Genomic DNA, 13,786 nt, shown 5'->3' with positions numbered 1-13,786 from the left:
GAAAGGGCTAAGGGTAACTCTCAGGTGTGTTGTTGTTTTTGTTGTTATGTTCTGTCGAGTCACCTGCACAATAGCGCTGAACCCTGCCCTGTCCTGAGACAATCTCATTGTCTCTGACAAACCTGCCCCCTTTATCCCAATCTCTGTGTCAATCCATCTCATCTGGGGTCTTTCTCTCCTGCATTGTCCCTCCACCTTCCAAACATTATATCCTTCTCCAAGGTCTGGCCCCTACTGGCAACATGCCAAAAGTATGTGAGATGGAGTCAGGTCTTATTTTCTGCTTGGCTTCATGTGTTTAATGATGGTGTTACAATAATGAGAGACCAGTCATTCTAAACAGTCCAAGCCCTTGATGAGACCAGTACATGAAACAGAGAAGAGTAGAGGGAACAGTAGGACGAAGGACTTGTAGTGACTTTGACATTAACTTGATAGCAATTCATTAACTTGGAAAAGATGGCATTTCACTCTCCAAGATCAGCTTCTTTGGAGGAAGAAGATGTGTTAACAGGGGTAGAAGTATAAAAAGCCAAATTCCTTGTTGTCCCTAACATGTTAGAGTGAGAGCTCTGATCTGGAAGCTTTGTAAGACAAAAGGGAGATAATATCAATCATTGGTGATTGCTGTGTTCTATTGTCCATATGGTAATTAATTTAAATTTGGCCTGATTGCAACAATTAAAAATCTGAAATTTTTACATGACATTTCAGACAATATATACACATGGACCTGCAGTTCTCTCTGGAAGCGATTGGCTGGGTGGATAAAGGAGCTGAGAAAAGTGACTACTTGTTTCAAAGACGATCTGATTTCTTTATCATAGCCCTAAGCACTCCTTATGTGTGCAGATGCTAAGGCTTGAAGGCATTGCCATCCATGGGTTTATTCCAGCCTTTCTTCATCTACTTACGGTACTTAGTTCTCTGCAGTGGAAGTAAGGGAAATGCTTCAAAGCTTCCTGGTTCCTCCATCAACAAGACCTGTATCAGTATAGGATTAGATCAGTTTTGCACCAGGAGCCACCGAAGAACTGGGGACACATGAAGACAGTTTTCACTTTTTAAGTTCCTATTTACAAATTTTTATGAGAAACTGAACTATTAAGTATCAAAAGGTTGTTGGAGTGGTTGTTTTTGGTCTGGTGCAATAAGCTCTGACTCGTACTGATCATATGGACAAGAGAATAAAATACTAACAGATCTTGTGCCAGACTTACAGTGTCTGATGTCCCTGGGCCCACTGTTGCAGCTCCTTTGTCAGACCCCGTACTTTACCAAGCATGATGTTCTTTTCCAGGGATTAACATCCCCTGATAATGGGCTCAAAATAATGTGAGACAAAAAAAAAAAAAACTAATACAAGACAGTCTTGCCATTTATGATTTTAAAGAATATGTTGGGTGCACTTCTTCCAAGATAGATTTGTTTGTTCTTGTGGCAGTCCCTGGTATATTCATTATCCTTACCAACTCAAAGGTATCAATTCTTCTTAAAGCCTGTAGTTAATTGTAAAGCACCCATGTATTACCACGATGGAGTCATTGGGCAGTGCAAACAGTTACGCAGTCAGTACCATGACAGTGTTGACAGTTTAAACCAAACCAAAGATGCCTCCGAAGACAGACCTGCTTTCAAAAAGTCACGGCTTGAAAATCCTCCAGAGTAATTCTTCAATGTCTATTTAGTGTTTCCATAAGTCAGAATCAGCTTGTTGGCAATTAACAACAAAACTACCATGATAAATGTACAATGGTAAAATAAAATGTTAACAATGGATGATAGACCAAGTTAGAGGCTTGGTTTCACCCTCTCCAGGATGGACCTGCTTGTTCTCTTGGCAGCCCACGGTATGTTCACTGCTCTTCTCCAGCACCACAACTCAGGAGCATCGATTCTTCGTAAAGATGACAGCCTTGGAAATTCTATGGGGCAGTTCTTCTCTGCCACAGAGTTTCTGTGAGATGGAATTGAGACTCAGCTGCCGTGGGTTTGGTTTTGTTCTTTTAAAGATAAGATTTGAAAGAAGAGGCATCAACACATAAAGCATTTAGAAAAGCTCTAAAAAAGCGAAGACAATGGAAACGGTTTATCATAGTTACTAATTTATTGTTAATTTATTGGACCACAGGACGGAGTTTCTGGGTTCACCTATGGCTGAATCAGAATCACCAAAGACATGCCATACATTCCAAAACAGTCTGTCATCAGACTCTGGAGTTGCTGCATCATGAAGCTACTTGTACAGAGACCCTTTTTACAAAATAAATAAATTTTTATTTTAATTGATTTTAACAAAAATTTAGAAAAGTTAGATTTTCATTTATTAATTGTTGCACACTTTCCCACTTGCCCTCTCTTCCCTCTCCCTTAGTTGACTTTTTTTTAAAAAAATAATCATTCATTGTTGCACAATTACCTCCCTCTGCACCCTCCCCACCCCAGGCCTCTTTGCAATATACCGCTTATTCTGGGTGTGGTCTTAGGTATAGTGCCTAATCCATCTATTCCTTTTAAACAGTCTTTCCTTCCTATGTTTAAGTGTAATATTTATTATTTCTCTCTTCTTAGTTTCCTCCCAACTTCCATATCAGTCCTGTTTTATAACAGTTGTATTATGCAGTATTTGTCCTTTTAGAGGGAATTCTTTTTCCTTTTTTTATTAATTTTTTTAATTGGGAAAAACATATTGGGGGTACAAGGAGGTGAGGGTTGGGGGAAGAAGGGTGAGGATGGGCCAGGATGCAGTTGCAGAGCTGCACAGTTTGGTCGGTGGGGGGAGCAGGTGAAGGAAATGATGAGGGTCCAGTGGGGACCAGATGCTACAGAGGAATGACAAGCATTTTCCAATAGTAATTAAACCAACTGTCTTCTTGATTTGGGAATTGGATGCTGACTCTCTGGCTTCTTCATGCTGAACAGGGGCATAGATATAAAGGGGGGAAGGGAGGACGCTTTATCACCTTACTGGTGGTCTTGGGTTACAGCTGCTTGCCTTCTTGCTCCTGAGGGCTGCGACAGTTCGCCCCGAGCTGGGGGCCAAGCGCAGCCCGCCCTGGGCAGAAGGCCACGACGGCTCGCCCCAGGCATGGGGCCGAGGGCAGCCCGCCCCGGGCAGAGGGCCACGATGGCTCGCCCCGAGCCGGGGGCCTAGGGCAGCCTGTCCCGGGCAGAGGGCCGCGACGGCTCGCCCCGGGCAGGGGGCCGCGACGGCTCACCCCGGGCATGGGGCCGAGGGCAGCCCGCCCCGAGCAGAGGGCTGCAACAGCTCGTCCTGGGCAGAGGGCTGCGACGGCTGAAGTAGTCTTTTTTTAAAAAAGAAGAAAAAGTGTGTGTGTGTGTGTGTGTGTGTGCCATCAAATTGGATCTGACAGGTACAGGCCCCTCCTTCTCCAGCAGAGCATGAAGTAGAGTCTGGGTTCCCCCCCCCCCCAAAGTGCCTGTCGGGGCCTGGGTTTCAGCTGTCCACACCACAGCAGTGGGCAACGAGCTTAAAGCCCCTGATGGCTCTGGGCGCTGACTCTCACCAGTGGCTATGGATGAAGTCACAGGCGATTTTCAGCCAGCGCCAGTAGAGGTAGAGGGAATTCTTAAAAAAAAACAACCCAAAAACCCAAAACCAAACCCTCAATACCTAAAGCCAAGTGGTTTCCGCCAAGTTGATTTACGAGGCTGTTTAAATTGACTCTAGTAAACTTAGTTCTTTCAAGGTTCAAAGAAAGTGCCTTAGTAAGGGTCCATGATCTAGGTCCTTGGGAAAAGATATCATAATGGAAAAGAGAGGGTCAGAGAAAGAGAGGAAGACCGTCAGTGAGATGGCTTGATGTTGTTGTTGAGTACCATTGAGTCGGAACCAACCCATAGCTGACCCTCTGGCTGGTTTTCAGAGGCAGTTAATTGCATGGGAGGAGACTGCCCACCCTCCTTCAGCTGAGCTGCTGGTGGATTCAAACCACATGCTTTCATGATTGCAGCACAGATTTTTACCACTAGGCCACCAGAGCTGGATTGAGCGTGACTGTAACAATGGGCTGGAAAGTATCAGTGAGGATGGCACAGGGTAGGGCAAAGTTCAGATCTGTTTGTTCATAGGGTCACTGTGAGTTGTAGTCAACTCAGTAACACTTAACATCAACAGCATGCCTAGGGAGGCCATCTCAATTCCATGAACCCAGAAGCCTTCTCTCTTTACTTTTCACAATATGAAGTGCTTCTTGTGAAAGGATTTCTAACGTACTCTCCAAGTAAATTGTTGTGAAGGGTGGAGAAGGTACTTGCCAAACTGAATCTGTCTCCTGTCTCACTGGCTTTCTCCCTGTTTCTGGCTTTGATTTCCCTTCTTTCAGGTGGAGCTCAGCCTTGAGACCTCTTGGAATAACCTCGTCTACAAAGAAGCTCTGTGATGTGTGGATTGTAAATTTGTCTTAAGCAGGTTGAACTCAGGGATGGAGGAGGCAGCACCAGTGGAAGGGGAGAGCCAGCCCCCTACCCCCCACTATGGTTCTCTGAGGAAGGCCGTGGCTGTGGCCTTGGCTCTCGATGGGGAATCCACAATAAGTCGCCGGAAAAAGAAGAAGAAAGACTCTCGTCCAGAATCTATCATCATCTACCGGTCAGACAATGAGAAAACAGATGAGGAACCAGAAGAATCAGAAGGCGGAGAGAGGCCTAAGGAAGAGGAGGGAGACGATTTCCTAGACTGCCCTGCGGATGATGGTGAGTCTCTCTGTGGCTACAGGTTTATAGTCATAGCTGTTATTGTATACCGTTGAGTCAGAACCGACTCATAACTGACCCTCCAGTGGGTTTTCAGAGTCAATAAATCAGTCGCGTGGGAGGGGATTGCTCATCTTTCTCCTGTGAAAATGACGGGTAGGTTTGTACCACATGCCTCTGGGTTGGTAGCACAATGTCTTACCACTAAGGTACCAGAGCTTCCTACTTATGGGTAGGAACGAGAATGAGAGTTTCCCTGAAGACAGTCAAGCCATAAAAGATCTTTCTTTCCCATAAATGATCTCCCATAAGTGTTACAGAACCAGCTTATCAATGTAGAAACATAAAAACAAAGGAAGAAACCCACATTTCTCCATGTATGTCCAGTTGCTGAGATTGTGGAGACATTTTCAACTTAGCTTGGTGAAATGCGAGGGAATCTGACAGAGCATAAAGATGTGTGCTGTCACTTAGACTATCCGTGCTTTCTTCTAGACCCAGCCTGGTGCTTCTCCAATGTCTTCTCTTGGAGTTGTACACAATGTCTTTTATCAGTTTTCACCCTAATCCATTAGGGAATTTGATGACTCTGCTTTTGTTTCTTGACCAAGAAACTCTTAATCCAGAAAGTCTTGTGAGATGACCTGGTTATACACAAGATACTGGTGGAAAAAGAGAAAGTGAGCAATCTGTTCCGTCTTTGGAAACACTTAGTCTGACAGCATTGCATTGGCCTCACTCAACAGTTTGGCAGCACTTACTAGACACCTATTCTGCTCTATGGTAGGTGATTTGGAAAAGATTTCTACCCTGTTGGAACTCCTCAGATAAGAAAAGAGGATTATTAGTACACAAAGAAGTAATGTAAGCAAACTATTATAATTATTTAATACATGAAAGATAAGGAAAAAACAAACAAAATCAATAACTACTGCTTCAGTAGTGATCAGGAGAATGCAAATGTATCAAGAAGACATTAAGATTTTCATTGTAGTTAAATATGATGACATCATTGTGAGGAAATAAATATGCTTTCATGCTCTTTAAGTGGAAGAAGAAGGCATCTCAACTACTTGATAGAGAAATTTACCAATTTTTGTTAAAATTCAGAAATTTTAATTCTCAGTTTCTACTCCACAAAGTCAATGCCCATGTGTGTGAGGAAGAGCATATCGGAACGTAGATGGGCATTGAAAGAGAGGGAGAGATGACACAGTAACTACAACGGTGGACTGAAGTGTGACAGGGAATGTGAGGATGGCATCGGATAGGACACAGTTCAGAGGTGTTGTTATTAGGGTCACTGTGAGTCATAATCAAGTTGACAGTGACTAACAGCAGTGAAGCATGAGTGGGATGTACTTTGGGGTGACTGTGCAGCAATAGACAAGCGAGATAGGTCTGTTTGTGTAGACAAGTGGGTCTCTCGCCATGAAGAAGAGAAGAAGCAGCATCCCTGGTTCCATGCAGCTTACTTTCAAGTCAGGGGTAAATGGACAGTCAACAAGTCACCAAAAAAGTATAATTTGAAATAGCGGTGAATGTTATAAAGAAAACCATGGTGATTATGGAGGGAGGTAGAGGAGCGAGCGATTGGGTGGTCACAGAAGGACCTCTAATGAGGCAGTGATATTTGAGCTGATCTGAAGTAATGAGAGAACTATCCATAAAGAGATGCCAGCAGAAGTTCCCCGAAGAGGAAACAGCAAAGTTGAAGACCTTGGGGTGAGGATAAGATTGACCTGCTTATGAAACAGAATTATTTCTGTATAGGTCTGTTTCTGTGTAGGTAGCTAACTGAAAGGTCAGTCTTTTGAACCACCAACTGCTGCAAGGAAGAAAAGACCTGGCAATCAGCTCCCCAAAAGATTACAGCACAGGAAATGTCATATATTGCACAAAAAGACAATGCTGTGCTTCCTACTTTGGTGAGTGATGACTGGGGCCATAAAGGCTTATGAGAGGCCACCTTAGGTCCAATTATTTGTCTTTTCACTTCCAGAGCAAAAAGGAGTGAAGAAAACCAAAGACTAATAATATTCCAAGGTTCTGTGTATTCCCTCCATCTTCTCTTGATGCTTCCTGGATCATTCAAGATTTTGCCCATAGCATCTCTCAGTATTACAACTCGAGGCTTGAATTTATTTTTAAGTTCCTCCAACTTTAGAAATGCTGAGTGAGTTTTTCCCTTTTTATTCTCCAGTTCCGGGTTTTTGCACACTCCATTATAATAATTTGTTTAGTCTTCTCGAGCTGCCTTTTGACATCTTCTGTTCATTTCTTTCAGCATCTCCTCCCTTTGTTTTGACTTTTGATACTCTAGTGAAATTTTCAGTCTCTTCTGACAATAGTTTTGGTCTACTTTTCTTCTTCTGCTTTTGTAATGACCTTTGCTCTCTTCACAGATGATATCTTTTATTTCATCCCATAACTTATCTGGTCTATGAACATTATAGTGTTCAATGCTTTAAACCTATTCTGGAGATGAATTTCAAATTCAGGTAGAATGGATTCAACATTGTATTTGGGTTCTTGTGAATTTATTTTAATTCCGCTTCAGTTTGAACTTATACATTATTCTACAATAAGTACCTGGCCTGGTTTTGTCTGCTGATATTGAGCTTTTCCAACAATTTTTTCCACAGATCTAATCAATCTGATTCCTGTACAGTCTATCAGGTGAGGTCCATGTATAAAGATGCCTTTTATGCTTTGGGCTTTTTAAAATTAAAAGGTATTTACTGTGAATAAAGCTTTTATTTTTTACAGTTCTCTGTTAATATACTGTTCTCATCATTTTTTTATAATCTTCAGCAAGGTTTTGCTTGTATGTGATTTTGTTATGTAATGTCCACATTCTGTTGGATCACTTTTTTGGTAGTGGGACTAAATATGGATCTTTTCCTACATGGAATCACTCTCACGAAGAATTGACTGACACTGAAAAATATCATGACATACCATATGAAAAAAGCCAGTGGTAATGACAGAAAACATTCAAGCTGTACTGAAGACACAGGCGAAAAAGAAGACCCTCAGATATAATGGGATACCAGTTGACGTATTTCACATAATAGATGCGGCCTTAGATGTGCTCACCAGTCTATGCCAGGAAATTTGGAGGACAGCTGCTTGGCCAACTGACTAGAAGAGATCAATATTTCTTCCCATTCCCAAGAAAGGTGATCCAAGAGAATGTGGAAATTGCCTAACAAAATCATTACTATCACATGCAAGAAAAATATTGGTGAAGATTATAAAATGTGGCTAGAATAGTATATTGACAGAGAACTTCTGTAAGTTCAAACTTCTGTAGGTTCAAACTTATTTAGAATAGACAACACCAGGGAACTTCTGAAAGTTCAAGCTGGATTTAGAATAGACAGCACTAGAGATATCACAGAAATTCCTCCCTCAATCTCTAGCATCACTTCCAGCGTGGCAAAAGGCTGCATGTTTGGTTATATCAGCTATAATGTCCACAGGTTTGTGGAGGGGGTCTCTTCTCAGGGGACCATAGAGGTAGACATGAGAAGAAATGAGGGCTAGACTGCCCATCGGGGGCTCCCAGTTAAACTCTTTCCCTCGTGTCATGGTGTGTGTGTGCATGTTGTGTATGCATGTACATATATGTGCACATGTACATGATTATATAGAAATGTGTATATTCATGTAGTGTATGTAGGGTACAATACTCATACATTAACATCTTCACATATAATAGATGGTATTCATGAACAATATTTTCACTGTGCTTATAAACCAGAACATCAGATCAACATAAAGTCCTAACCATAGTAAAATGAAAGAATCCTGGCAACATAGTATGTAACATGTTTGGCTGCAAACTGAAAGTTGGTGGGAGAAAGGTGGGTTGTCTCCTTCTAAAGGTTTATAGCCTCATTGAGAGACGATTTGAAAAACAAATTTAACTTGTTTCACAATTTTTGAGAAGCTAAGTATGTAGGGTGAGAATTTAGTGTGGGAGATATAATACCAGTAGTCTTATATCTCCTTCCCAAAGGAGGCCATTCAGTCAATCATTTCATCACTGACTTCTGTTTAGCAGTGGGCCAGATGTAGTGAAAATGGACATTCTCATATTCAGCCCCACACTCAGGGGGAAACACATTTGAAATGTTCTCTTTTCTGATCTGGACTTCCACTTCTTTTCTGCCTGTAGGTATGTGGAACATGCCTTTGGACAGCCGCTATGTCACATTAACTGGGACCATCACCCGAGGTAAGAAAAAGGGTCAGATGGTGGACATCCATGTCACGTTGACAGAGAAGGAGCTTCAGGAGTTGACCAAGCCACAAGAATTGTCAAGGGAGACAACATCTGAAGGAAGAAAAGTGTGCCAGTTGGGAGCAGATCGTGGGCCCCATGTGGTCCTCTGGACGCTGGTCTGCCTCCCTGTGGTTTTTATCCTGTCTTTCGTTGTTTCTTTCTACTATGGCACCATCACCTGGTATAACATCTTCCTTGTGTACAATGAGGAGAGGACCTTCTGGCACAAGATTTCGTATTGCCCCTGCCTTGTTCTCTTCTACCCTGTGCTCATCATGGCCATGGCCTCGTCCCTGGGCCTCTATGCTGCTGTGGTGCAGCTCTCCTGGTCCTGGGGAGCCTGGTGGCAAGCTGCTCGGGACATGGAAAAAGGCTTCTGTGGTTGGCTCTGCAGCAAGCTGGGCCTGGAGGATTGCTCTCCATACAGCATTGTGGAACTGCTGGAATCTGACAACATTTCTGGCAATCTCTCCAACAAGGACCCTACACAGGAGGTAGAAACCTCCACTGTTTAAACTTCCAACAATTTACTTCCTTCTCTGGCCCTTGTTGTCTATATATTCTCTTTCAACTCCATAGATTTCTTTCATGCATTTCCCCACCCTTCCCCTCTCGCCCCACAGCTCTTCTGGAAAGTCATACAGAACATTGGTTTGTCCTACCATCTTGATAATTCCAGGAAGGCAGAGAATATAAAAGTAACATGTGCCAAACCAAAAAGTACACAGTTCAAATCCATCAGCTGCTCAGAGGGAGAAAGCCAAACAATCTCTCTTGTGTGATTTAAACCTCTGAAAGCCCACTGGAGGGTCAGTTCTGGCTCGCTGGCACATCACAACAGTGGACAAATGCTTTCCTTCTCCCCTGCCCTAAAGTGACTATTATCTGAGCCACAGAGCTCAGCAGGGCCAGTTCAAGAGGTTGGAGCCGTTTCTGGAACCCAGAAGAAGATATGGCCGGTGTAACAGTGAGAAGAAGGATGCCTAGGAAGACCAAGGCCACTGATAAGATAATCACCAGAGATCAAATGAAACCTTTAAGAAGCAAGGCAGCCACAGTGAAGCAGAATGTGAAGCCTGAACGTTGGAGTTTATTAGGGTCCTATTATTAAGACCTTGGGATCTTGTTTATACAAAGTATAAACTTATTCCTCTCACACAGAAGAAGTCTAGAGACAGCTCATCCAGGACCCTGTGAAGAAAGTCAAGAGGCCCAGGATCCTTTCTACCCCTGTTAGAATATGACCCTCATTGTGCTTTTCCTTAATGGTGTAGATGTTGACAGCAACTTTGCCCATCACATTTATGCTTTGTAATAGAGGAAGGGGAATGAAGAACCCACCCTTCTCTTTTAAGGAGACCTTCCAGAAGTCCCACTCAGCATTGCTTCTTATATTTCATTGGCCAGACCTTTGTCACATGGTTTGACATGAAAAAAGAGGCTTGAAACATGCAACCCTTTGGCTGAGCAGTTAGATTCTAGCTAAATTCTTGGGGACTAATTTGAGAAAAAAAGGAAGAATGGTTATTTTTGTAGACGAGTATCTCTCCTTCACTATGATTATTTAAATACATTTAGAATTCCAAACAGTTAGTATAATTTTGTTTATTTATTCTAGCTAGAATCTTACACAGAGATCTTATCTATAGATATTAGCTAAGAAGAAACTGGTGTACTTTACAGTAGGGTATGTGATTTTCAGGATTTTAGTTTGTTGTGTTTTTGAAAGGAATAATGGACAAGAAGAAACTCTATAGTAGTATGTGATTATAGCCTAACTTTTCCCCTGATAGTAGAGATGGTATATTTAAGTTACAGATTAAACAATGGCAAGGAGGGCAGGAATGCTTTCGTCTAATACCACCCCTTAACCTCCTACCCAGAGGATTTAAACACAAAGAAGTCTGATTCAGTCTTCTTTTTTTATGGTGCAACCTTACTCAAAACCTCATACATTTAGATCTTTCTAGAGCTTGACCATAAACATGGTTTTCACGTGCTACAAGGCTGATGTCTTCCTTTCTCCTCGAGGGCTGTAATATGACAGGTGCTCATTGCTTGTTCATTCTTTTGGAATAAGCTGCTGAAAGAACTGCTGTGAATCAAACTAGAGGAATCAGCCATGATCCTTGTGCCACCGCTAATAGGTGGTACTGGACTCCACCTTCTGTGTAACTTTAAAAAAATAATTATTAATAGTTGCCAAAAAGAAAAAAAATCTCCAGGATTCTTGAAGACAATTTTGGTGCTCTCTGGTGCTTTCCTAGATATATGAACAATTGTAGTGAGGGAAAATAAATAAAAATATGATCTGATTAAAAAATTACTTTTGCATACTTTTTCTCTGAGCCCCTCCAAAATTGCTTTGAAAGCAATAGTTTGCAGGGAAAGGATGTGGTGACTATTCTGGGTATATAATGAGAGTAATATGAGTCGTCTACGACTCGACGGCACTTAACAACACAGAGACCAGTTGGCCTAGTGGACCGAAAGCGATGCTACCAAGCCAAAGGTGGGTGACTCTAATCCGCGGCCCTACGGCTTGTTTTTCATTGCTTTTGTTCAAATAGTCTTCTAGGTCGTATATCCCTAGCATATCCACTTGCTGGACAGAGGTAACTTGTGGTCGCTGTGAAGCTGAACACTGTGACACTGATGAGTCAAATGCAATAATGGTTACCCATGGCGGACAGCGTTTGGTGGCGCTCCTCAGTTAAAACAAGCTTGGAAGCAGGAGTGGCATCCACTTCCATAAATAGCTTGCCTGCAGAAACTCTATGAACCTGGAGAAAGGATGAAAGTCACGCATGCAAGTGTTGAGGACTTTCGTTCATAGGGTCGCTAGGAGTTGCCTGGTCCTCTACGGCACTTAACAACAACAACAACAATATGAGAACCACTCTAGTGGCTAGGTACTTTCATGATTTACTGGGATGTCAGTTTGGTGGTCTGTTTTCACTAATAACATATTTACTTAAGGCCATATTAGATATTGAAGGCACAAATGATGATAAAGATTCATCTCACATACTTTGGGCATGTTTCTTAGGAGAGGCTATTCCTTAGAGAGGGACATCATGCTTGGGAAGTGAAGGAATGGTGAAAGAGAGGAAGACCCTCAACCAGGTGCATTGACACAGTGACTGCAGGAATGGGCTCTAGTGTGTCAGAGATTGTGAGGATGGCACAGGACAGGACAGGGTTCAAGTCAGTTGTTCTTAGGGTCACAATGATTAGTACTTGATTCAATGGCACCTAAGCAAAGCAACTACCTGTTTGAAAGCTGTAACCACATTTTCACATTGTTCTGGGCCTGGAGAAATAAATGATCAAGATAAAAAATCATCACGATTCAGACAGTTGTGAGGTGAGGCCAAGATAGAATGCAACCTGGTGGTTTGGAGGGTGAGACTAAAGTTTGTCTCACCATCTAGTGGAAGGCATAGGTTTCTTAATTAAAAGAATTTCTAAAGAACTCTGGTAGAGATATGAATAAAACTTAGAAGAAGGAATGTTGAACCCAACAGAATGGTTATTGTTGTTATGTGCCATCGAGTTGCCTGTGGCCCATAGCAACCCTGTGTACAGCAGCTCTGAAACGACCCTGTCCTGAGCCAATCTCACTGACCCCAACACACCTACCCCCATCACCCTAGTTATTGTATCAATCTATCTCATCTGAGGTCATCCTCTCTTGTGCTGTCCCTCCACCCTTCCAAGCATGTTGTTCCAAGGACCTAGCCCTCCTGGCCATGTGCCTAAAGTATGTGAGATGGAGCTTCAAAATCCTAGCCACTAAGGAGAAACTTTGTTTCACCCTCTCCAAGACAGACCTATCTGTTTTCCTGGAGGTCCATGGTATGTTTAAGACTCTTATCCAGCACCACAACTCAAAGGCATCAGTTCTTCTTCTGTCATCCTTAGTCATTGTCCAGCTCTCTGATGCATAGCAAGTAATTGCAAATACCATGGGCTGGATCAGGTGCATCTTAGTCTTTAGACTGACTTCGTTGCTTCTCAGTTCTCTGGAGAGGGCCCTGATAGCAGATTTTCTCAGTGCAACTTGTCTTTTGATTTCCTGACTGTTGGTGCCAAGTGTGTTAGTGGAGACAATAAAATATTTGCTTTTAGCAAACACCTGATGAACCCTAGATAAGAAACGGAATTAAACACTGTGCTTGAGGAGTTCTTTTTGCTTTTATTTGCATTGTTTTCATGGTGAATAGCAAGAAGGACCAGATTTTCTAGTTGCCTAGCAAACACAGTATTCTAAGTTGGACAAACAACATGTCTGTCCTGGTGTGAGGGACCTGATGCTTCTGAGAACCTATCTATGTGCATTAGATCGCATTCTTCCTTTCAGTCCATGCCCAAAGGAAAGAAACCCCTGTTCTCCAGGACATTTTGTGAATACAAAATCCTCAATCTTAAAAAGAACCCATTTCAGATGTTTTGAAGGTGTGTATCTGCCATTTTTCTGAGAGCCCTCTGGGGGCTTAGTCTTTGCAGGACTAAAACAATCTCAGTGGACAAAGTGAAACATTTTCTCTTCTTCAATTAACTTAATTATTCTTGTATGGATGCAAAGGTTTTACATGGATTTTAAAAATAATATTTGATGGAAATGTTGGGATATGATGTTAACATTACATACATCTTTTTGGGATGACATTCATTCATTCATTCATTTAATGTGTGTACCGTCAAATTGGATCTGACTGGTACAGGAGGCGATTGTTCCTCCTTCTTCGGCAAAGCATCTGGTGGGGATTTGAACCA

The 13,786-nt window shown here is 42.3% G+C and overlaps 1 protein-coding gene across 1 annotated transcript; it reads left to right on the top strand.

The window, feature by feature from the left end:
- Positions 1-4,442: 4,442 nt before the first annotated feature.
- Positions 4,443-9,522, top strand: TMEM169 (transmembrane protein 169). The gene is made up of 2 exons (XM_006891916.1): positions 4,443-4,716; positions 8,900-9,522. The coding sequence occupies exons 1-2, from the start codon at positions 4,446-4,448 to the stop codon at positions 9,520-9,522; spliced, it is 894 nt and encodes a 297-aa protein (XP_006891978.1). The 5' UTR covers positions 4,443-4,445.
- The last annotated feature ends 4,264 nt before the right edge of the window (positions 9,523-13,786 follow it).

The sequence above is a fragment of the Elephantulus edwardii genome, unplaced genomic scaffold (genome assembly GCF_000299155.1).
Source record: "Elephantulus edwardii isolate Elephantulus edwardi_28Jun2011 unplaced genomic scaffold, EleEdw1.0 scaffold00106, whole genome shotgun sequence".
In the NCBI taxonomy this organism is placed as follows: Eukaryota; Metazoa; Chordata; class Mammalia; order Macroscelidea; family Macroscelididae; genus Elephantulus; species Elephantulus edwardii.
This window is presented reverse-complemented; position numbering and strand designations above follow the sequence as displayed.